General features: G+C 38.4%; 2 protein-coding genes across 5 annotated transcripts; both read right to left on the bottom strand.

Moving 5' to 3' along the window:
- Positions 1-34: 34 nt before the first annotated feature.
- Positions 35-11,951, bottom strand: LOC105281618. 4 transcript variants are annotated; one of them, XM_011342954.3, is made up of 5 exons: positions 11,834-11,951; positions 11,499-11,751; positions 4,597-5,050; positions 3,905-4,508; positions 35-1,931 (listed from the first exon to the last, which is right to left on the bottom strand). In XM_011342954.3, exons 2-5 carry the CDS (start codon positions 11,738-11,740, stop codon positions 355-357), a joined length of 2,877 nt encoding a protein of 958 aa, XP_011341256.1. In that variant the 5' UTR covers positions 11,741-11,751; positions 11,834-11,951; the 3' UTR covers positions 35-354. The 4 variants fall into 4 exon arrangements, with proteins under 4 accessions (XP_011341256.1, XP_011341257.1, XP_011341255.1 ...); XM_011342955.2 differs by lacking the exon at positions 11,834-11,951 and adding an exon at positions 7,831-8,932 and having other exon boundaries at positions 11,499-11,602; XM_011342953.3 differs by lacking the exon at positions 11,834-11,951 and having other exon boundaries at positions 11,499-11,766.
- LOC105281616 (G protein-activated inward rectifier potassium channel 4) lies at positions 11,868-23,593 on the bottom strand. Its single transcript, XM_011342952.2, has 10 exons — positions 22,679-23,593; positions 19,054-19,168; positions 18,702-18,934; positions 18,302-18,575; positions 17,889-18,081; positions 17,593-17,814; positions 17,098-17,348; positions 16,677-16,927; positions 16,376-16,553; positions 11,868-12,037 (listed from the first exon to the last, which is right to left on the bottom strand). Exons 1-9 carry the CDS (start codon positions 22,939-22,941, stop codon positions 16,382-16,384), a joined length of 1,974 nt encoding a protein of 657 aa, XP_011341254.2. The 5' UTR covers positions 22,942-23,593; the 3' UTR covers positions 11,868-12,037; positions 16,376-16,381.
- Between the last annotated feature and the right edge of the window lie 15 nt (positions 23,594-23,608).

The raw sequence follows: 23,608 nt of genomic DNA, 5'->3' as shown, positions 1-23,608 counted from the left end.
CAGTATACATATTTAATTATAAAGCGTAATTATTATGTACAAATATAAGGATATTTTTATTTCAGTAATAAATAACGTTTAATTATACAGAGTTGGAACTAGATATTGGCACTAAATAACGGGTCGATGAACAATGATAATTATTCAATTAAATCACTTTATCGCAAAAACTCTTTCCAAAAAATATATTATTATATAATAATAACCAACCGACCAGCGGTTAGATTCACTTGCTTCGGAAAATAAAATCATTATTTAAAAAATTTATAATTTTAGTATTTCAAATATAAGCGATTGATTTCTCAATTACTGATATTTCATTGCGTTCTTCTTGATCTATAAAATAGTTTTGACTCAATTTTTACAGGATAAGTTATTGTCTAAACATATTCTCAAGTCGTCTATCCCTAAACTCTCCTTATTGTTGTTGTGTGAAAGAATGTTACTCTCATCAACGGTTTCAACGTTCTGTTCTGTTCTGTCACTTAAGTAAGGTTCTTCAGCAACTTGGTTTTTAGAACACTTCACTAGATCACTATCATTATTAATAGGATATCTGTGAGAAAGATCGCTGTCCGAAGAACTCTTATTTTTGTCGATATCCCGAATATTGTTGTTTCTACTAATAGGTGTTTCGACAATATGATGTTCAACACATTCCTCTGGAACAACAAAAGTATTGAAGCCATTTATCATGTTCTTTCGCGATAGATCGCTCTCTGAGGAACTGTTGTTTTCTCTTTCCACGATTTCGTCATCCTTCGACACGTTCACAAGCAAATGAGGCTTCCTAGGGTTGATATCTGGACTTTCTTCGCAAAATCCTGATTCGGGCGAAACTGGTGAAACTGGCAGGCGAATGTCGTTAGGATAAACTTTACGTTGTATCATTATTTTTGCGAGATTTAACGGAGTTTTCCTCGTGATCTTCTCGTTCTCGAAACTCACGTTATTATGCTGTTTTGGCGTAATTTTCGTCTGACTAATGCCATTTTCTCGTCGAAGATCGTAATTCAGTCGCTGACGAAACATTGGGTTGTTATTTGAGTGATCTAACGGCATCAGGAAGTACTTTCCGATTTTCTTGAAGGACTTTGGACCTGCCTCCATCATCTTGACGTTTTTCATATTGTTGATCGCGTTCTCTCTGGATTCTCTGAAGGATCTTCGATTGTCAGTCACGAAGGGATCACCCACGCTGAGACTTCTGTTGAACGCCTTTAAATGATATTGCTTCTCATTAGAATTACACTCTTTTGAAGGCTTCTGCTTCCTGTTCATGAAAATATTATCTTGCACAAATTGCTGGTCTTGCCTTACTGACGCGATCAGCTGACACCTCTTGTCATGCAGTCTTAATCTTTTTTCTAAGCATACTTCATAATCTTTCCTTGCAAATTCGTCATTTTTCGTCTTGCATTCTTTTTCGGGATCGTGTACAGTATGTCTGATTTGATGTCTAATATCCCTGCGATTTTCTTGAACTTTTATGAGAGGAAGGTCCTCTCGTTCGTAGAATTTAGGATAGGTATTTTTTACGGCATTGCTGTTTTCTTCGTCCAGTCTGACTAGTTTTCTTTCTAAGAGTCCTTCCTCCTCTTCTTCTTCGTAAACGATTTCCTGGCTGTTCTTCACAATCTCCCTATTCACTGCTTCCGGCAGTTGTTGCAGTTCTACGTCTTCCATCACCTGAATGGCGTCAGGATCGAAATCGAACATTTCGGATTGTTCGATGTTCTCGAGTTGGTTTGCGGATGAGATACAGTTTGGAAATGTGCAGCCATTTCGCCAGCGGTACTCGTTCTCTACGCTGTTGTGGCTGTTTGAGCTGTCCAGAGGCGTGAGAGGCAATCGTAGGCAACACTGATTAATCCGACGATAATTGCACGCACATTGCCTCTCTATCAAATGTTCCTCGTCGATCAAAACACCTGCAAGCAGTCTACGACTTAGATACTCTTCGAGCTCGACTGAGAATTTGTGGCCGCTTAATTAGTAGTACCATTTTTGTTTAATCTTACGGCATGCTGAAGACAATTTTTCCATACATTCAGAACAAAAGCTTTTAAAGAGTCCAATGTCCAATATACAATAATTTAATGAAAGAACATAAGAAAAAGTTGAAATGGACAGATAAAATGTTACATTTTTTAGATTATACAGTTGTATTTTACACCGTCTGCATTCAAAGTAAATATATAATTAGAGAAATTAGAGCAGAGCATTGCCCACACACCCAGAAGTTTCACGACCGGAAACCCGAATCGTTAAGACAGTTAGGTGGTAATCCAAAATTATTCCATTTATACAATACATGGATTACACATTAAAAATTAAAGTTAAAATTCAATGAAAAATGCAGTCTCATTCTCCCCAATGCGTAAACCGATATGAGATTCATGGACATCACAACCAAGCTCAACAAGAATTCTAAAAGAAAGGTTTGAACAACCTGTTCTTTTTTCAAATGGAGAATGGAATTTGTGCCTTTTAAATAAATTTCTTCAAAATCGATACGTCATTTGACGTATGATCGAGACGCAGCTTATCTCGTTGCAATTCTGATAAAATGTGAAGAAGTGAAGTGTCATCGTCAGATTGTGTCTTCGTTATTTGCTTCCTTTAATTTTATTACTATTTTTTTCCCTTCTTCTTCTTCGTCTTCTTTGTTTTTATTGCGCTTCTTTTCTCTCGTCGCTTTCCTTTTCTAGCCTAGGGAAACGGAGTCATCGTACTTCAGGACAATCGTCGATAGATGGAATATCGATCTGTAGTTTGGAGGGTCTCTGGGAGGAGGAGTGACCTTGATGAATGAGGAAGCCTGCGTTGTCGGCTTGGCAGAGCGTGTTGAGCACGATCGGGACACTCTTCGGTTCGCTAGATACTTTCCTCAGGCCTCCATCTGCAGTATAGCCGGCACCAGACAGTCAGACAAGGACAAGGACAGATATGACAAGACAACAACGAGCTACATGCGAAACTGCAGCGTTTAGCTTCAACGAGTAATTAGCATCAAACTGAGAATTAATGTGCTTTGACTCCGCTCAAGCTCACAATGTTAACATGCTTGTTGGTAACTACGCACAATGTTAGTCTTCTTCATCACGATTTGTACTAACATAGATGATTTTAAATACAAAAATTAATGATATAATGATAACGTTAGGTGATTTGTGCAAAGCAAATTTTTCCTAAACTAAACGGAAACATCTGGATGCGTAAGATACGAAGTAAGCATTGTTAAAAAACCACTACTAAATGATAAACGTTACTAGATAGCCATCTCTAAAGTTATTATCAAGAGAAGTACAAATGTTCCGGCACTAAATTTGGTAGAGATAACAATTTTAAACAGACAACGTTGCATTGATATAGAAAGCGCTATTATTTAATCAAATTAATCTTCTTAATTATTAAATCAATACATTATCAAGGAATTATCACATATTAAAAATATATCAATTGTAAAAGATTGACAGATTGACTGTAGATATTAAGATTATGCGATAAGATAAGGCGCGGAGATAAGGTTTTTTTTATGCCTTAATATCTTAATACTCGTATTTTAATGAATCAAAAATCAATTTTACATTAACATTATATTATTAGCACAAAGTCAATTCTAAATTTCATCAGTAAAACATTTGTACTTCTCCTCGTCAGGTTTTCAATCAACTCTTGATTTAAAAAGGTTCCTGCGTATAATTTTTGTAAAAGAAAATTATATCATTTTAATACAAAAAATTACTAAATATTAATTTCGCAAATAATATTTAATGTATCTGAAAAGATTCATATTTAGTGTTTAAAAGTTCCACATTTGAGACATTTCGCGTGCACTTAATAAACCAAGAGTTAAGAGAAACATTTGTGCAATTACGTAAGGAGTTACGTGATCATTTACCGGTCGGATGACGAAGGTCATCCTGTACCCTATAGAACTCCGCGAGCTCCCTGCCCGAACACAATGGGGTGTCGACTTGAGTGGTGCTGTTGAACAGCGAGTAGTCCACCTCGTAGCCTTGTCGCTCCTTCGAGTAGCTCACCATGGAATCGAAACGATGACCCCATAGAATCTCCTGTGAGAGATAACTGGACCTGGCCTGAGTGGTTTGCCCGGTAGATTCGACTGTTCCTTCCAAGATCAGAACGATCTCAAAGCGTTCGGTTAACATATCCTCCGCGGACATGTTGTAGAAGGGTGAGGAATCGTTGATCACGTGGATGATGATGGTCGGCCAGATGAAGAACAAGTCACCGTTTTCCCCGTCGGTGCCCACGACCAATTCTTGCTGATGATGAGACAGGATCTCACCTTCCTTGGTCGTCCTGTTGCGGATCAACTGGGCGCGCACGCTCGCGCCGATGATGTGACTCTTCCGCATATCGCCCACCCGGAACATGAGACAGAGCTCGCCGTCCCGTTGGCAGATCACGGCGTTTCGCGAGAACAGTAGGGTCTGCGTGCGTTGTTTTGGCCTCGTCATCTTGGCGAACACGATGCCCACCTGTGACATTATCAATTCCATAAAACTGAAAGTTTTGACACCACCTCAATATTAGTCTCGATCTGGCATTTTCACCGTGATTACTCACCATGAAGGCCTGGATTATAACACCAGAGATACTCTGAATACACATGACGAATATGGCCTCGGGGCATTCCTCGGTAGTGGAACGGAAGCCATATCCGATGGTATGCTGAGTTTCGATGCTGAAGAGGAAGCAGCTAGTGAAGCTGAAGATGTTATAGACGCATGGAGTCCAGTTGTTCTCCACCTGGACGGGCGGCATATGGCTTTCCTCGAAATCACCGTGAGTGAAAGCGATCAACCACCAGATCACCGCGAAGGCCAGCCAGGTCAGGAAGAAGCTCATGATGAAGCATAGCAGTGTCCAACGCCATTGCGTGTCTACCAAGGTCGTGAAGATATCTTGCAGGAAGCGCAGCGATCGTCGGGAGATGCGTGACTGCAGTACGTTGCAATCGCCATTCTTCAGGACGGCGCGACGGCGTAGCTTCGGCGTTGGTCCAGCCCGGTATCGGCTCCTGAAACACGGATGCGTGACTCTCGTCAATTAAAGCAGTTTTCAATTCAGTTGCAACGACATCATTATTTCCTTGGGAGGTGAAAGATTTGATCTATAGAAGTGAAAGGTTGGATCTACGGTTTTGCCTGAGATTTTAAGTTACTTGGTGACACGTTCCAGTCCATGAAGAGATTCAATGCACTTTCTGACGCACAGAACCGCCGAATTGACGCGCATGATCGCGCGAAAGCTTCGAGGTTCTCCGTATCAAAATTCTTTGGTTGAACTCTTGAGGAATCGCTAAGAAATATGTATATACATTCACAATCTCACGTAAAATGATCATCTGCGCGTTTGAGTGCTTCTGCGACGCAACGTTTGCGAGAAACGTTGCGATCCACGTCTTAAAATGCAAAACCGGTGCGCAATCACCAAGGTCGCGGCTTTTGTAGACTCGTAACGTTATATATGTGTAACACCACAGGATAGGATTTGAATAACAAATCCCGAAGACACAAATCATGACCTGTCCGATTGTTGGGCGTGCACTCACATGGTAGCAATAATTAGCGTAAATAATCACGCATTATTATGCTAAAGATGATTATTAAGTTAAGTTTTGTGCAGCAAAAATCTGAAAATGTGCGATTAGAATTTCTGGTATGCAACGAAAATTATGAAAATTATGTTATTTAAAATTATAAAATTAGATCATTTACTCTATACAATTAACAATCAGATCCAACTTCGTGACTTGGTTTATCGAACATGTACCGAAAACATCTGTGTTTGCCTTCTCTCTTCACTCACCACGGATCTCTGCGCATTGTTCGTCATTGTTGCCGTACTTTGACATGACGAAACCAGAGCGTCGTAAAAGTGTTTCAGGTCAAAGGTCCCGATCCGCCTCGTTATTGTTATGTGTTATCCGCCAATATATTTTGCCCGACGCCGTACTAATTGTGCTAATTACATCTGGACACGTTATCACACTGAATTCCCACATGAATTGAGATTTATGTCACATTTATGTCTTCACGTAGAAATACGTATCGTACGCGATTTCCTGATAAAGTAATGACATTTCTAGGAATCGATTACAAGCACATCCGTCTCGATACAGCCAAAGTCATCGCACTTGATATCCACGTAAAAAGTACACGGGTTACTCGTATGTATTAATCTCTGTAACGAACGGTGTTGTGCATTAATTTTTATGAAAAATTCGCGCACATTAGGAGCACACATCAGGAGGTATTAAAGCAGACGAGCTGTGGCCGAAGGCTCGTTGTTATTTGCGTGAGATATCATCGTCAGCGATTCAACTACTGCCGAGAAGACTCACGGCCTCCCTTTTGCTGGCGCACACAAAAAGGAAGTCGCCATTTTGACTTTGAACGATAACCGAGTAGCTGTTATCTACCAATTTACTTATTGCCACGCGTTAATCACGGGTCAGTGGCGGTAGTCTTCGTTTCCGTCTGCTTCCCCGGGTCGATGATACCTCGATCAGCTGATCGGATGAATTACTTTTGATATTAGTTTATTATTAACGGAAAGCTATGAACGGAATTCGTTTGAAATAATTAATCGATATATGCCAGGGACTTTGTTGATCACGAGAGAATGATTCATTGATTGTTGATGCGGATTAATCCGGAATTATCCGACAATATGAAGATAAATAACATCCAAATATACGGTTGAGCATATATCAATTTTTGTTTTACATATTTTTTAAATTGACAGATTTATTCTTCCTTAATCTCGAAGCTTTCATCACATTTGTCAAAAGATTCATTTATCAAGAATTATTGACGCAAAAAGGGGAAGGTAATTCATTATCGCTTACGTAAAATTATCTGGAATTGTCCAATGATTTATAAAGCCTTGTGTCCACAATGCTAGAAATCGCTCCGAGATCTCGATTCGAGAAAAGCTGCAAGTTGATTGGCTACATAATTCTCGGATTGAGATCTCGGACCGATTTTTAGCATCGTGGACACAAGGTTTAAGAGACAGATACATAAGATTTTATTTAGTCTTTTATAGGCGATTTACATGACCTCGAGCAATCCGTCTTTAAGACTGTCTTAGCTAGATCTTTAAGCCGTTTATCGAGCATTGTGAGACTGATAAGAACAGCAATTAAAGAATACACAAACATCAGTCACGTTGAGAATGTGAATGTGTGCAAATTCTTTGTTGGATAATCTAGGTACCCTATTTTCAAATAACTAATTACCTTATCTTGTTCTCTTTTCCTTTATTTCATTAGATTCATCATGAACTAATAGAATGTCAAATTATATTATTATTTAATTACGGATTTAATTGCTTTTTTGTTGGAAGAGATGCAATAAAATTCTCTGCACAGTTTTTACGCAAAATAGGTCAACTTATCGCTTGTACGATTGCAACGCATTCTTCAAGAATGTATCTCTCACGCATTCTTTCACGTGTTGCTGGCTGATGCGCGATGCAAAAAGTCTCCTTCTATCTATCGTACACACATCTCCGGTGATACGAACAGATATCATGAGATATATTAGCTGATCATTCGCGAACATTTCTAACGCCAAATGATTCAAATAATTAAAAAATTTCTCAATCTGACGCAGAAAAATACATTTCAAAAATGCAAAAACGCGAAAATGATTCAGGAATAGATAATCTAGACATATCATCGTTTACGATAGTTACAATGCGGTTTTTCATTTAGCTGATAATATTATTGCACAGATAAAAAAGCTCGGTTATTTTCTAGAAGTTGAAAAATGAATGTCTTATTCGCTTTACCTGCACTTCAGGGAAGAGTATGGATTCTTCGTGACTTGCATGATCATCGGTGTAGTTGGCGTGGTCGACGGGATCAGCTTTTGTTCTTCCCCGCAATCCGGCGTCAAGGATTTATCGCCCATTTTTAGGGCATTTCCATTTATACCGTTCATTCTGTTCATCCCATTTGTTTCGTTCATTTTGATTATTTAACATACGATCCCTTATCAAATTTTGAATGAATATCTTGACGGAAAAACACCCTCACGAATGTAATTTATTTAAAAAATTTCGAATAAATGTGTCGTTGTTGGTCCTTTTTGATAGTTATATCCTTGATAGTATCTTGATAAAATTTTGAATCTTCCTCGGCAGATTAGCATTTGCACACGTATTTTCATTAAATCTCTTTGTTCTCACGAAGACGTTCCAGCTATTCCAAAGATTCACCTTTTTATTCTCGATCGCCGTATCATGCAAATCTTCACTTTGAATGAAAATATCCTTAATCAGTCTTTTCATTGAATGGCACACTCGGAAAATACTGATGTCTGCAGATCTTCAGCATTTCTTCGTTTCTTCTTTTGGAGCTTTTTCTTCTTACAAAGATCCAACGATTTTTTCGGGATTTTAGAACTTTTCGAAGTCTCCGAAAGTATCGTCTTCCTTAATCTGCAACGCACTCCTTGATAAATGGATTTTCCAAGATGGTTCGACTGGTCGAATAATGCGCGCGATCAACAATGCGATCAACAATGGAGGTGAATGGAAGTGGTGGAGGATCTATCGCTGCCAGGATAGACTGTTGAACAGCTAGTGATCTACGACGTCTTATAGCGCGCGCTGACCATCGGACGCCGTTTATCGGCCGCTAACGAACGCCGTTTGTTCTTCCTGTTCTCGCGAGGAAAAAGGTGATCACTCGCGTGTCTGTTGCGTCACTCGCGTCCGATAAACAGGTGATCCTCTCGCTTTCCTTCTAGCAAAGCAAAGCTACTCCATGATTTAGCTATATCATCGCGATATACGATGTAGCTTGCAACTTGTCTGTATTTACATCTCTTGAACTTGCGTCCACAGCTTTCTTTAATTTCTCTGTTTCTTTCTTTTTGAGAACAGCAGGCTAGAGAGAGATATTTTTAGATAATATAAATTGAAGTTTGGCCAATTTATATAGCGATTGTGGGACGTACGAACATTACCAGTTTAGCAATCAATTTGCTTGATAATATTCAGATAATCGGAAATTAATATTACTTGATAATTAAAAACTCGATGATGGAAACGTCGAAATCCCATTACATCGCGAAACTGCGGAATCGAAGCGAACGATTAAGAAAAGTCGCGAGAGGATAAGAATGGCTCACAATCTACTGCGCGATTCTGGCCCGACTGACGCTCTGACGTCGCGTGCTTTTTATCAAAGTCTTGGCATCTCGTTATCAGGATCCGACTGGTTGCTGAAATTGCGCTGCTGTGCGCGAAACATGTCAAGACAGGAAACTGTCTTGTGTTTTTGAGCCAGAGAGATAGCTGAGCGGTAGGTACCACAGCAGGTACCACAAATTTATTGTCAAATTTGGATAGTTTAGTTATGTTAGCTATAATACATATATGCTATAATACATATGTACATATATTCTGTAATTTTTCCGACAATAAGAATCATGCAAACCTTGACTTTCAAGCATATGTTGCATCAACGTACAAATTTGAGACGATATCACATGTGACAGTTAGTTGACTTTCGCAGCCGGATATTTATGAACAACTACCTTTTTCGATGTTCTGCAATTATGTCATCGCGCGATAATGTCAAGACATAATTCTCGAGAGATAAATCATTACTTTGTTGCCGTTGTCGCCTAGCGCAGCTCGACTTGCTAATCTGAACTTCACATTGAAGAACTCCTAAACTTTGACCAACTTTTTTTTAAAATTGGATTGCTCAAGTTTCTTACATTACATATCACAATTGATATGTGATATAAGAAGAACAGAAATAGTTATTTAAAAAAAAGATATATGAATCTTGCTTCATAATATCGCTAATCGTTCCACAAGTTGCAAACTTACTAACTGCTCCAACATTGAAATGGCAAATAAATGTGAACCACTGAGTGTACCAACCAGCTGTTCCGTTTGGGCCTCATGCAGATGAGTCTTTCGTCGAAACACTTAATCTTTCGCTATCAAAAATCGACACAACGTCGATCTGTGCGGACTGTGTCATTATGCACTGAAAAAACTCGTGTCAGTTCGATTCTTCGATGTCTTTCGATGACCCGACTGGCTGTTTATCACGCAGCGATAACGCGAACCATTCAATTAAATTAACAAATTGCCTGGACCGACAGAGAAGGATTCGCTGCACGAATGATTTCTTTCTTTGCGACTGCAGAACCGAACTTCTCTTCAACAATCTCTTAATTCGTCTCTCAAAAGTATTATTAATTTTGTTAACTTTGTTAACTTTGTTATTTATATCTGGTCTAGTCTGTATGATTCGTCCAAAAACGTTCATAAATACTAAAGTTGTAATAAATTTCTCGTCAAATATTAAATAGATAACAAAAAGTCCTACTAAACATGTGTTAATTTTTCTTCAAAATTTTATTTTATTGAATCTACACATGATTCCGTTATTAAAAAAATTAATTATCATTTTGTTATTAAAAACAATAATAGCGTTGTTGCAATCGCAAGATACAAGCGTAGACCATACTTCTTCGGTATCACATAAGTGTTTCCACAAACAAATTTTCTCAAGCAAGATCTCTGTGTGTTTTACCAAGAAGAGGATATTTTGCTGTAATAAGAAATAATTGACACCGAACATACGCGTGGAATCCGCAATAATAGTAAAAATTCCTCTTCCCCGTATAAAATCCTCGCTTGTCGACACGCTGGCAAAATTCTATATGACGGCAATATTCAGTAAATGCTGCAAATATTAAAATGAGCCTGTCATATCGGAAATTAACGCCGCCATTAGGCGTAATTAATGCGCACCCGTGCGTTATTAACGATTTGTCCGCATTGCGTGTCGCATGTGCGTGTGCAAACGAGGTTACCGTGTGTGTTTACCCTTTACTCGCTATTCCTAACGAGTTGCCATTTATCAGAGACGTGACGTGCGACATTATCGCGACGTTATACCTGCACGTTACGCATTCGATATATACTGTATACATCTAGATGACGCTATCAAGTCTCAATTCGCTTTGCAGTTTTTTCCATTTTGAAGCATTCCTCCTTCACATTAAATCGTTACATTAAATCAGTCGCACTAGATCAATAAGATATCTCGAAGCTTTAAGATCTTGATTATTACGATTTCCTCGGTTTTTTAAATGTTTAACACAATACAATTCGCTATTGCTTCCAAAGTGTTTCTAAATTTAACGTCTCGATCACCGTCGTCTCTACGTTTCTTTATCCGGCTGCTCGAAATTATGGAGAACATTCAACAGGTGTTGAGCAGAGGCGCCGATAATCATTCGGATAAACGCGATGCGGCCGTTTTTAGCGCGGTGCTTCCGAGAGTAAATAATTCCGCGACGGACACGTGATTCTCAATGCCTTTTTAATATAGCAGAACTTTTAATACAGTTCGTTTTAAGGAAAATTTGCGGGCGATAGTAGACCGATCTAGAACATATGGATTATGTAGATCGTGTAGATCTTACCTAGTGGAGTCCTGTCGACCAATACCGCCGGCGATGCTGCTGCTCTGCGTGCTGACTCTGATAAGGGTGACGTTCCTCGCCAGATTTGAAGGCACGGAGATACCTTTTGGAAGAAGGGGTGATCCCGCCCTTGCATTCTCCAGCGATTCCCGTAGCTTCAGACCTTCCACTCTTCTCTCTTCCACCTCTTCTTCCTCCTCGATGGTTCCCGGAAGCTGAAAGAGTTTCGATGCTTCCTCCATCCTTTTCCCCCCTGCTCAAGAAGAAAATTGCCCTGATTTTGATTCCATTTCCTCTTTTTTTTTCTTGTTGGGTTCACTGAGATGGATTCTCACAATCGATTACGCATCTCGATATTTTTGATCTCTCTTGCTTCAATTTATTTAAATGGATTGTTTAATTTGCTTGATTCTTTGTTATTGATTTCTTCTTGATTCTTGATTAGTTGAGGTGTGGTGAGTTCCGTTTCTCCTCGAGATGATGAGGCACCAATCATCCAGCATCCCTCGATCTTCCTAGGTTCCGGGCCTTCGCCGATCCTGTAGAGAATGAGAAGTCGCCTTTCAGAACTAAATGTTTAATTCCGAGTACTTTCTTTATTATTTTTACATCTATATATTGGTAAATGAAAATCAGATGGTTACATAACAGTTAACAGTTAACAGTTAACATTTTTTGATATCACAAAATTGTAGATGTTACAATCAATAAATTGTCAACGCAACACATTGTTAAGATCTGATCCATCGTCGCATTTTGAAAAGAAGATAAATTATCAAAAAAGAAAAATTTTATTACCGCGGTTAATTTCTTTATACTGTTTCTCTACAAAGCCATAAACGCGGCATACCTTAAAAAATAACGGTTTTCCGTGGTTTTTCTAGCTTATGTCAAGTGCACGTACGCGCGTCGCGTTTACTACTGTTTCAGATTCACTCGCGTTCGTTCGCACGAGGTCTCATCATGGCGTTTACCTCTTTATAGCGAGAGAGCGGGGATAATATGCACGCTTTAATTACCGTAGACACATGTACAAAGCTTGTTTCAAAGATCAAAATATAATATAAAGTCAAAACAGAGTTTGTGTACAAAGCTTGTTTTACTACACGACAATATCTATAAAACTTATAATTTTATCTGTGCCTAATTGTAGATAAATTTATAAAAATAATATAAATCATAAATAAGAGCTAGAAATCACTTGTGCGTAAAAGTTTTATTGTAATTGAATTTTATAATACTGTTATTATTTATTTAATATATTGTCATCACATATGTGTAAATCTCATAATATAATGTCCTTTTATTCATATATATAAAATTTCAGATAAAATAATTATGCTGGCAATTCACATACTGTATCAAAAATAGATTTAATATCACATGCACGTAAAATGACGTGACGCTCGCGAGCAAACGCGCACGTCTCTTCGCGTTTCGCATGTTTCCTCGCGCGCCGGAAACAGATCCCGACGGGCACGCGAGGGCACATAAAAGCCTCTATTAACCCTAAATGGATTTGCGGATCCATAGATCCTCCACATTTGCGTGTGTCAATCAAGTTCGAGTCTCGAACAAGAGATGCTATATAACCGCCTCGCATTTCAACCACATTATTCTTTTGAAAACTTTTCTGGCTGATTTGCGGTCGATTCTTTGCGATTAAATTTGTTTATATAATTCCCCCGAAGGGGAATTAATATTTTATTACGTGCATTTTTAATATTACACAGAGAGAGAGAGAGAGAGAGAGAGAAAGGAAGGGAGACGTGGGTCTGAATAATATTATGGAAGAAATTTAGAGACATTGAAGCGTCTTCTTAATTTTTCCAGGACTCAAAATGATTATTGAATAACAATGAAGCTTTAATTATCATTACAAAAAAATCGAGTCCGTGCATTTTTCTAATCAGAAAATACTATTTCTAGAATCCCGGGGCTACCACTTTTCGCCTCAATGTATTCGTTGTGCTTCTCACTTTGAAACATTTTGTTTACATCTTCATTTGCACACCTCGACGAATTTTGCGCATGTTCACAGTGATTCACGTCTAAACGGAATCATCGGACGTTATTTCTTGTCAGTGCTGACGGCGAGGGTTTCTCGAGGAATCCGCGAATTTTCTTCTGTCTATAACACCGCCGCGAAACAAAAACGCCAGATATTTTGCTGACAAGAAAATACGCGCGCTCGACGATCAAGCGTTTCGCGAAACTGCGAGCTAGCTCGCATCGATGGCAAGACGCGCATCAACGGGCTTTTTCGATGACGTAAGCCGACTTGATCTGTCCCCTCTCCTTTCTTTCTCATTTCATCTTATTTCTCTCTCTCTTTCTTTCGAAACAGTCTTCTGCTACCTCTGGCTCATCCATGAGATTGAGACTCGACACGAAAGTTCCGTGTATTCGCGATCGAATCCGCGAGATCACGATCACGTTCCTCTATGAGCATTTTACGGAATATCACAGTCGCACTGCCCAAAATATTTGAGAAACGCATATACATTCTGTATTTTGAGTTGCGTCTAAATAATTTCTTTTCCTACGCACAGCTGGAATTATTTTAAGAAACATCTGCGATCGAGATGTTACAATATATAATTAATTTAACATATTGCACACACGACGATGATGAATTAAATATAGGCAAGCCCGCTGACAAGCCTTAACTTGCTAATTCTTTCACATTGCTAATTAACCACTACGATTGGATCTAATTACGCCCGCACACGTCTACGCCGATGTAATCGCAATTATTATGCCATTCATCGACATGCTGCGGCGAGCGTGATGCTCCCTTCATCCTCAATAATCTTTTAAATTTCGAGGCAAAAATCTTGCAACAATCAGTTATTTTATTACAAATTTTAATTGTAACGCAATTACATTATAAATTAAATTAATGCAAATCTCCACTATTTCCTGAATATCATGTTTGCATAAAGACAAAGCAAATAAGGCATTTTACCAGGGCTCATAAAATAAAAAATATATTACTGTTATTAATGTAGTATAATATGTGTAAAGATAAATAAAGGAAAATCCGATTCAATTGTCACGTAATTCGCGTTGGAACTACTGTTCAGTATCTCCGTAGGCGAGATCCGGTTCGTCGGTGAATGCGAGTGCGACATTGCCTCTCTCGATGACAATGGCCGTCGTCTAGGATGACAATCGTCGTGTTAAGAATGGAAAAAGCGTATCACCTTGCAAATTGCGGACACTCCGCCGTCTATCCGTCTGTCCTCGGTCTGATATGCAGATTACTCAGCACTGCCGCGTCGTGAATCGCGACTCGCATCCGCGAAGCTATTTATAGTCCGCGAAAACGTTCCGCAGTCGATCTTATGGATGAAGGAAGAGCTGAGGAGGAAAGTTGGGTCATAACATTAATTATTTATAATTCGCGTATAAAAATTATAAAAAAATAAAAGATAAATATAATTAAAAGATGAAATTTTAAATCGCATTATAAGAGTGTTCCTTTTAATCGAGGATTATTTCTTTAAGCTTTAGTTTTGTCAGTTTAATCTGCCGATAAATCTCTCTTTCTTTATAGCCTCGCGGAGTCCATTGAGAGTCTGCATGTGTTCTCACGTTTTAAGTATAACTCTAAAACGAGCCGAATTCGAGCAAGGAAGGTAGTCTAAATTGTCCTAACTGGGACATAAAGACGTCACGCAGTGCATTCGTGCGACTTAAGTTCCTCTAACTACGCAGCATCCGGGCCTTAACGATTAAAGAGTGACCAAGCGGGGCGTTCTCACTCTGTCCTTGTATTCGATGTGATACTTCCTGACTCACGGAGCAGTAATCCGTCCGTGTTTAAATCCTTCCTTAAGTTCAACAGTTTGTATATTCCAGTTTCGTATCCCAAAAAATATAGGCAAAACTTCTTCAACAACCAAGTTAGAACATCAAGAATTGAAAGAATAAATTCGAGATATATAATATATACTCGAATTTATAACTATAATAAATACTCGAGACATAACTATTAATCTTTTTCAATTATTGAAAAATCAAAATATTATGAAAAATTAAAAATGAATAAATGTGGCTGGATGAGAGAGATTAATATTAAATAAAATGTAAATTCAACAAAATAAACTCGTACAGTAAATGGCTAAATTACGCGAAAAGTATTCGTCATTGCCAAGACTCTGAATTTAGGTCATGAATAACTTCGGAAGCACTCAAGATTTATCGGGCATACGAATTCTGAATACTTGCCGTCAACGTGGAGGCTGGCTGAAGGGCAGTTGAACAGATGGAGAAGAACTGATCGTATGTACCGGGGGTCAGATAGAAGATAAGCGGAATGAGCTTAGTGCCGGGAAGTGCCCTCATTATCACGCCAGTCAATTTTTTAATCTTAGCGCGCGTTTAGCATGCTCGTCACCACGTGTGACATGACACTGCGATTCTCACTGCGCGGTATCAAAGCATATGTTATAGCACGGCGCAAGAATATCTTTTTATACTTATAATTAATTTTTAACTCGCAATAGTTGTTACCATAATTCACTGAAAGACAGCATGTCTTTCTTGTTTTTCTAATTTCTTTGTATTTTTTGCTGAAATAAAATTAATAAAATTTATTATTTATCAAAATATAAAATTTAGAATCTCGTTTCTTTTGTATTATAGTATTTTATTGCAATCTTGTCATATCATTTTCTTCTTCCATCCCTGATGTATAGCTGATATTGATATAAATTCTTTACTATATGTATAATTAACTCCATTATTTTCTAAAATGCTTATAGAGAATGCCTTTTCTTTCTTTAAAATATTTAATTTTATAGAGTCGTATATAAAACGAGATTGTACAAGAAAGTATTATAATAAATATTTAACAAAATTATAATACTTACCTATGCTTATTCGGATATAGTTGTATTTTGGGAATGATGACGATTCGCGAATGTTTCTTCTTCGAGAATAAAACTTGTCTTTCTGGGAACATCCTTGAGCTTGTAATCATCGCTTAAACTGGATCTTCTAATTATAGTAGAAGGATGCTGCATCTGCGAAGAATCTGCACTTCTCTGGCTGTTTTTAGGAAATCAAATTATATTAAATCCCTCATTATAGATGCAAACTTCTGCTACATTGAAAAGAAAATAATATATTTTTTTAATTTTTCTGAAAGAAGATACTGCTATTTTAACGAACCTGTTACTCGCGTTGCTTTTGCAAGGTGATTTTCTCGAATCGCCATCTTCAGCTTCTCCTATAATTGATCTGGAATTTGATCTTGTTTCTTCGCCTCTTCTCGAATTTAACGTCGTTTTCGATCCAGTTTGTTGTATCGTGTTCTTTCCGTTTTGTTTTCTGTTCCTCCTCAAAGTCGCATTGATATCTTGTAGAACGCGATCGTAGTCTTCTTGATCTTTCGACCTCTCAACATGTTCCTCTATTGTTGTCTAGCAAAAAAGATGTCAATTATAATTTATGCATTATACATTCGTATACATATTATTTTTATCAACACAAGCACAAAAAAACGAAGGAATAATAATATGAAGTATTATTATATATGTGTATATCTGCACAATAAGCTTATTCTGAATAACTCAGCGTATTACATGTGCACCTCATTTTGCGCGTAAAAAGATGATGGCGCGTCGAGTGGCATGTTGATGCTTTCTCGTCTACAGGAACCGTCTGGTCCGGTGACCATCACCGGAATTGGATTCGGAGGTGTCGGCATTGCCGGAAGCATTACCGGCACTTGCATGTGTAATCCACCGGTTGAGGATTCTAAACTAGACCCAGAAGTCGTCGTTAGGGAACTACTACTCGAGGCTTCGCGATATCCCGGAAATGCACTTGAACTAGGACGTTCTAAAACATCAATTAATAATAATTATATGTAATTATTTTATATAAGTAATTATATGTAATATGATTAATTTGTAATAATTTAGATGAAAAAATAAAATAGATGTCAATCCTATTTTATCTACTTCAAATACACATTCTTATTTTCTACTTACACTTTATTCAATTATACAATTATAAAGAGGGAACATAAATGAACTTAAAGGTAGTAAATTCCAATAATAACAGAGAATAATCAATCATTTACCTGCTTTTACGCGATGCATTGTTCGAATGCGATCAAGATCAGCAGCAGAGCAAAGTGGAGTGTCTACTTCATACGTGTTGTTGAAGAGGCTGTAGTTCACTTCATACTCGCCAGTTTCCTTTCGAAAGGTAATAATTGGTTGGAATCGATGACCCCATAGAATTTCCGATGGCAGATACGAGCTCCTCGCCTGCGTTGTCATGCCGGTGGATTCGATCACCCCTGTCGACATTAATGGTGATGTCAATCATCGCTACTTTTCGATAATTTAAATATCATTAATATAACGCTTCTACCTTCCAATATAACGACAATTTCGAAGCGTTCCCGCAACATGTCACTAGCCGATATCCTGTAGAGCGGTGAATATTTGTCGATCTTGTGAACGATCGTGGTAGGCCAAATAAAGAAAATCTTGTCCTCTTCACCGTCACCTCCCACCTTCAGTTCTGTCTGGAAGAACGGCAACAGCTCACCTTCCTTCGTGACCTGAAACGCACACCTACGCGTTAACGAAATTACGTCGTAATTTCTTATTTCAGAAGAGACAATCGTTCTCGCCATAATATATAATGTGGCTTCAATCAAGCTTGTAGAAGCATCTTTTCTTCTAACGTGACAAAGCAGTACAATTTGCAAAAATGCACAGCTAAAATCTCTTCTTTTTTGTTCATAAAGATGAAAATATAAAATAATTACTGTTCTCCACCTTTCTCTTGATCATCTGGGCGCGAACGTGAGCCTCGATGATGTGGCTCTTGCGCATGTCGCCGACGCGGAACATGAGGCAGGGCTGGTCATCTCGTTGACAGATGACAGCGTTACGCGAGAAGAGGAGGGTCTGCGTGCGTTTCTTGGGGCGTGACAGCTTTGCGAACACGATGCCGACCATGAACGCCTGTAGGATCACCCCTGTCATTGACTGGATGCACATCGTAAAAATTGCCTCTGGGCACTCGTCCGTCGTGTGCTTCGCTCCGTATCTATATTATATATAGATATATTCACACATATCTTTATTAAGAACTGATAATGTTTATGGTAATTATGATAGAAGGGGATGGAAGATAATAATTCGGATAATTGTAATAATCATCCGATTTATTTACCCGATTGTGTGCTGCGTTTCAACGGAGAAGAGGAAACAACTAGTGAAGCTGCGGATCTCCATGACGCAGGGGGTAAAGGTGAGATTGTTGTAATTTTGAGGATCGAGATCGCCATGGCTGTACGCGATTAGCCACCATATCAGCGCAAACCCCAGCCAGGATAATAAAAAATGCATAGAGAACACTAAGAGCGTCCATCGCCACTGTGCGTCCACTAGAGTCGTAAAAATATCCTGCAAATGAATCAATTACTGGAATTCTTGTCAGTCGGCTATTTTACGACAGTTTTTCTAAGTACTTCATCTTTGCTTGTCTTTAATTTTACTGCTGACATATTGCAAAAGAGATTCACCTGAAGATACCGACGGCGCCGTTTGGCGACATTTCCCTGTACGACGTTGCAGTCGCCGTGCTTAAAGACGACTCTTTTGCGGACTCTCTTGGAACTGAATCTAGTTTGGCGATACCTTGATAGAAAAAGTCATCGGCAGATTGTAAATAAATAAATTTAATTAAAGTAAAATTAAAGTAAAAAAGCGTTAGAAACACGATGTGTCCCTGTATCTCTCCTAGGTGGCCTGTGGATTGCCGAAAATAATTTTCAACAACTTTAAAATATAATTTTATGTAGCAGACGATTACTTATAGACTCTTACATAATCTCATCGTCTCGCGGAAATCCGTAGATCAAAGCTGCTTTGAAAATTCAACGCTAGGCTTTTCAACGACGTCACCTGCTAAGAAGTTCCTCTGCTTTGAACTCAATTTGAACTGGAAATTTGTATTTATCGTTCGTATTTATTACTCGATGCTAAATTTAACGAATGGTCTGGCACGAAAAGAAGATGATACTGAATGATTTTCTTGGTATCTAATTTACTAAATAAATAAGAAGAAAAATATGACAGAATATATTAATAATGTATATCCTGTCATAAATATATATAAAGAAAGCCTGAATGTAATCAAAATGTGCGGAGTGGAAATATTGTTGCAATTAATTCGAAAATTAACAGAGATAGATATCCAAGTTATTTTAGCGTTCACAAATATTTGCAACGCCAAAAAGCGCGTCGGGTAAAGTTGTCGTCGATCTATTTGCATCATGGGTCAATATGTCAGGGTTGAGAGTAGCGCGAAATCACGCGGATTTAGAACGTTGCTTGCCAGACGACGATGTTTTATTCGAAACTAGACGGCGACCAACTAATTCGAGATCTTGTTTCGTTCCAAGATGGTATAATTGAGAGGGGCGGCCAAGTTTTCAAGCAATTTCACATTATCGCGTGCGTCTTGTAACATGCTCGTGCAATATTGTGCTGTACGAAATAAAATGGAACGAATAATGTACTTGGTATTCTCATACGTGTCTCATAGATATTTTCAATGGAAAGATATAAGAGACAATAATAGACAATAAATAAAAAACATTTAATCTGAAGCTTACTCAACAACTATAATATCAAAATTCGAAGCTCGCGATGAACCTTTCTCAACAATAAAATATAAATCCGTTACCAAATAATGAATATTGGCAGATAAGTAATTTATTGGGCCCGACCCGCGATCTCTGGAAGTTGCACGAGCGTAAATGCGAAAAGTTTGAATCCGCTTAAATATCTGATTTTTCAATAAAAATAATTCTCCATATTTATGCTGTTAGGTTCATTGCCGCTAGTTGCCATAATCACGGCACTTTCTCGTCTCGACTATACACGTGGGCCGTTATTTCGAAACGAGAAATACTCGTAGCCACATCAAGTCAGCACATTAAATATTTCTATAATACTTGTTTACGAATTCCTCATTTATTCTGAAATCAAAATAGTGCTGGATCATTGAATACCAAATGACTCGCTTTCGCACAACTCTTGCGAACAGACCGTACCACACTCTCTTCAACGCGATACCTAGTACCTAATTATTAGGAGATATTTATTTTGAAATATTTATTTCTTATAAGAAAATATTTATTTCGCATATTTTACATAATCTCTGTTTGAAATACGACATTTCGCATGAGCCATCGTGTGACGCTAACATCCAGAGGTTATTGCTGTCTGAATATTCCAAGAAGAAACCAATTCCAAATTCAGAGAATAAAAGAAATCTGCGGGTATATAAACGGCGAGGAGTTTTGCACGAAGCGTTGATACGACGCCAGCACGTCGTGTCAATACACACAATGCACAAAATATAGAGGAAAGATTTAGAAAACGGCCTGCCGGGAGCAATTATTATACTTGAGCAATTCCTCGCGCCAGGCAGCCTCGCCGGAAGTCGTCGCTTTGACGACTATCATGGACACTTGCGAAATCGCCCGTCGCAGTCCAGATAGCCTGGCCATCTCGCCCAAGTGATGGTGGATCCTTCCAGCATCCGACGCGCGCCGCCGCCCCGACCTCGTCACTTCCATCTCGTGCGTGATCGACACAAGGGTACGCAAGACACGGCTAATTAAGACTGCTTGCTAACGATGGAAGGTTGGCCGAGCACTGCAAATGCAATTTCGGTACTTGGCAGGTCGGTACCGTTTCCCTTTATTTTTGGCACGATCCACTGAATCCGTTGATCCGCCGTTGAAAGGGGGGATCATAAAACTGACATTTTCCACCATGAAAATAATATAATTTAATAATGTGGAAGCAGATGATCTTTATCCAGCAGTAAAATTTATAAGTTCGAATAGATTTCGACGCAATGTAAATCAGAGAGAGATTTGTGATTTCATATCTCCAAGCTTCTGATACGAAGAGACATTCCAGACACGCGAAATACAAGGCTCTTGCCGGAATTGAACGTTTCTATTTTCGTATGGAAAAGGAAAAGTTTTCCGACAATCGCCGATGGCGAAATAGCCAGTGATGCGTGACTATTTCTGGGATCGCATAAAAGCGTGCATTGTGATCCGGATTTTACATGCTGCTGTCTATTTCGGTGGCGCCGTTACTAAATACGTCAAGAGCGTGACGTGTTTGATAAGCACTTAAACAGCCACGTGTAAAGCCATTTGAGTTTGAGTCTTCGACCTTTTCCATTCTCTTTTATAATTGTTTCATAATAATATTTCGTTCGTGCTGTACGTCGTATTTTATTGTAAAAGTCTTTTAAACATGTAAATGTGATTCAAATGATTCGCATAACGGTCGCGGCGTTTATGAGATACGGAAGTGATAAGCGTCTTCCTATCACCATTCGCTTATGCAATGTATGCATATTTACACAAGGCTGCAACTATCATTCCAAAGACATGGTGTTCATGTTGTAAGAATACTTGCAAAAACGCTATCTACATACACACGTTCAACAGGGAGAAACCAGAGAAATATTAATTATAAGAAGAAAAAGGAATTTAAACTGCTTAATCAATACTCATTATTCTCATTATGAATATGTATTACAGCTAAAATGGAGAATTAAATTTTATTAATTATTAGAGCTAAAGAAAATCTGAGAGCTTACACGAATTATTATTTTGACAAGAACAATAAACACTTTCCACTTAGGGAAGCTCTTAGTAAGAAACAACATCTTAGTAACAACTGAATAATTATAACTGCTATACAAAGAGATTGACACAAACACGTATCTGTCAGTTACAAAAATAGTATTGGCGATAAAATTGATTTCTTGTTACTTACAACCTCGAAGCAAGGTGGCAACACGAAGTATCATCAATCATTATTTCATTGTTTAATGGTACTGTGAATGTTTAATGCTACTTTGAATTCTAAGCAGCACGAGAACGTCCAAGCAACTAATCAACATTATTATTTTGTGCCCGGAAGAAACGCGATAAGCAAGGCCAAGTTCGAATTATGATAGCAAAAATTGCTGACTTTTTAATAGTTACGTTATCGAATTACTATAATCGTTTGCACATTGTGCGTGTATATGATTATCAACTATCATTAACTTCATTAAAGTTATCATAGTCATTAATAAATTCAATTTTACAAATTGTCCCAAGTTCTTACCTGCTGAGCAAGGGTCCTGATTCGCCTTTAAAACTGATCCTGCTGAAGGCTCTCCTCTTGAACGTGCCCAGAATGTCACGTCTTTTCTGATTGATGGTCTCGCCTATCTCCTCCGCAGAATCATCACCACATAGCTTCACTGCAACTGCAGCTGCCGGCATCGACGTGTGCACCAACAATTCGCCCAAAGGTGCAGCCGTAGGATCTATAGTGATCGAGGGATCGTCCTCGTGGATCATTCTACCTCTTCCTATCGCTTTCATTTTGAGTACCTTTTAATTTTACATTGAGGCTTCCAGGTCTATGATATCAACTACTGATATGACTGACTGATAGCCGATCGCTATCGGATCGGGATTTTTCACTTTCTTTTAATAAATCTTTTCAAGGCTGCTTAAAAAAACATGTAATTCTTTCACAAATTGATTCCTATTATGTCATATTTATATTTTTAATTTTGAATTATTTACAGTTTGTCTTTAATTTATTTAATATTATACGTATTTATTTATTTGTTGTATACACAGTTATTAATTTTGCAACACATGTCGCGACTATCTTATTAATCGGATTTTGTCACCACGCATTTCGCGATCGCGCTTCGTACTCACAAATCCACTTAACACGCCATTGAAGATAATGTTTACTTATATTTAAAATTCTTTTTATCACAATGTGCAACATATACCTATATCTATATACTTTTTTTTATGAATCGGATCGCACGAGAAGCTAAGGCAATGATTTATCGATTTATAAAATACTTTAGAGATCTTTTTCTCTCGGGACAGCCGTCATTTTGCGTACTCGATCGCGACTCTGCCGAGATTGCGGCAACGCGCGATCGCCACGAGAATCGCAGAGCGAAAATAAATCGCGAGAGTGCGCGTGGGCGAGCGTGAGCGTGAGTGTAAGCGCGTGCGAACGCAT

This window comes from Ooceraea biroi, chromosome 9 (genome assembly GCF_003672135.1).
Source record: "Ooceraea biroi isolate clonal line C1 chromosome 9, Obir_v5.4, whole genome shotgun sequence".
NCBI lineage: Eukaryota > Metazoa > Arthropoda > Insecta > Hymenoptera > Formicidae > Ooceraea > Ooceraea biroi.
The sequence above is the reverse complement of the archived record's forward strand: the minus strand, read 5'-3'. Positions and strand labels throughout refer to the sequence as shown.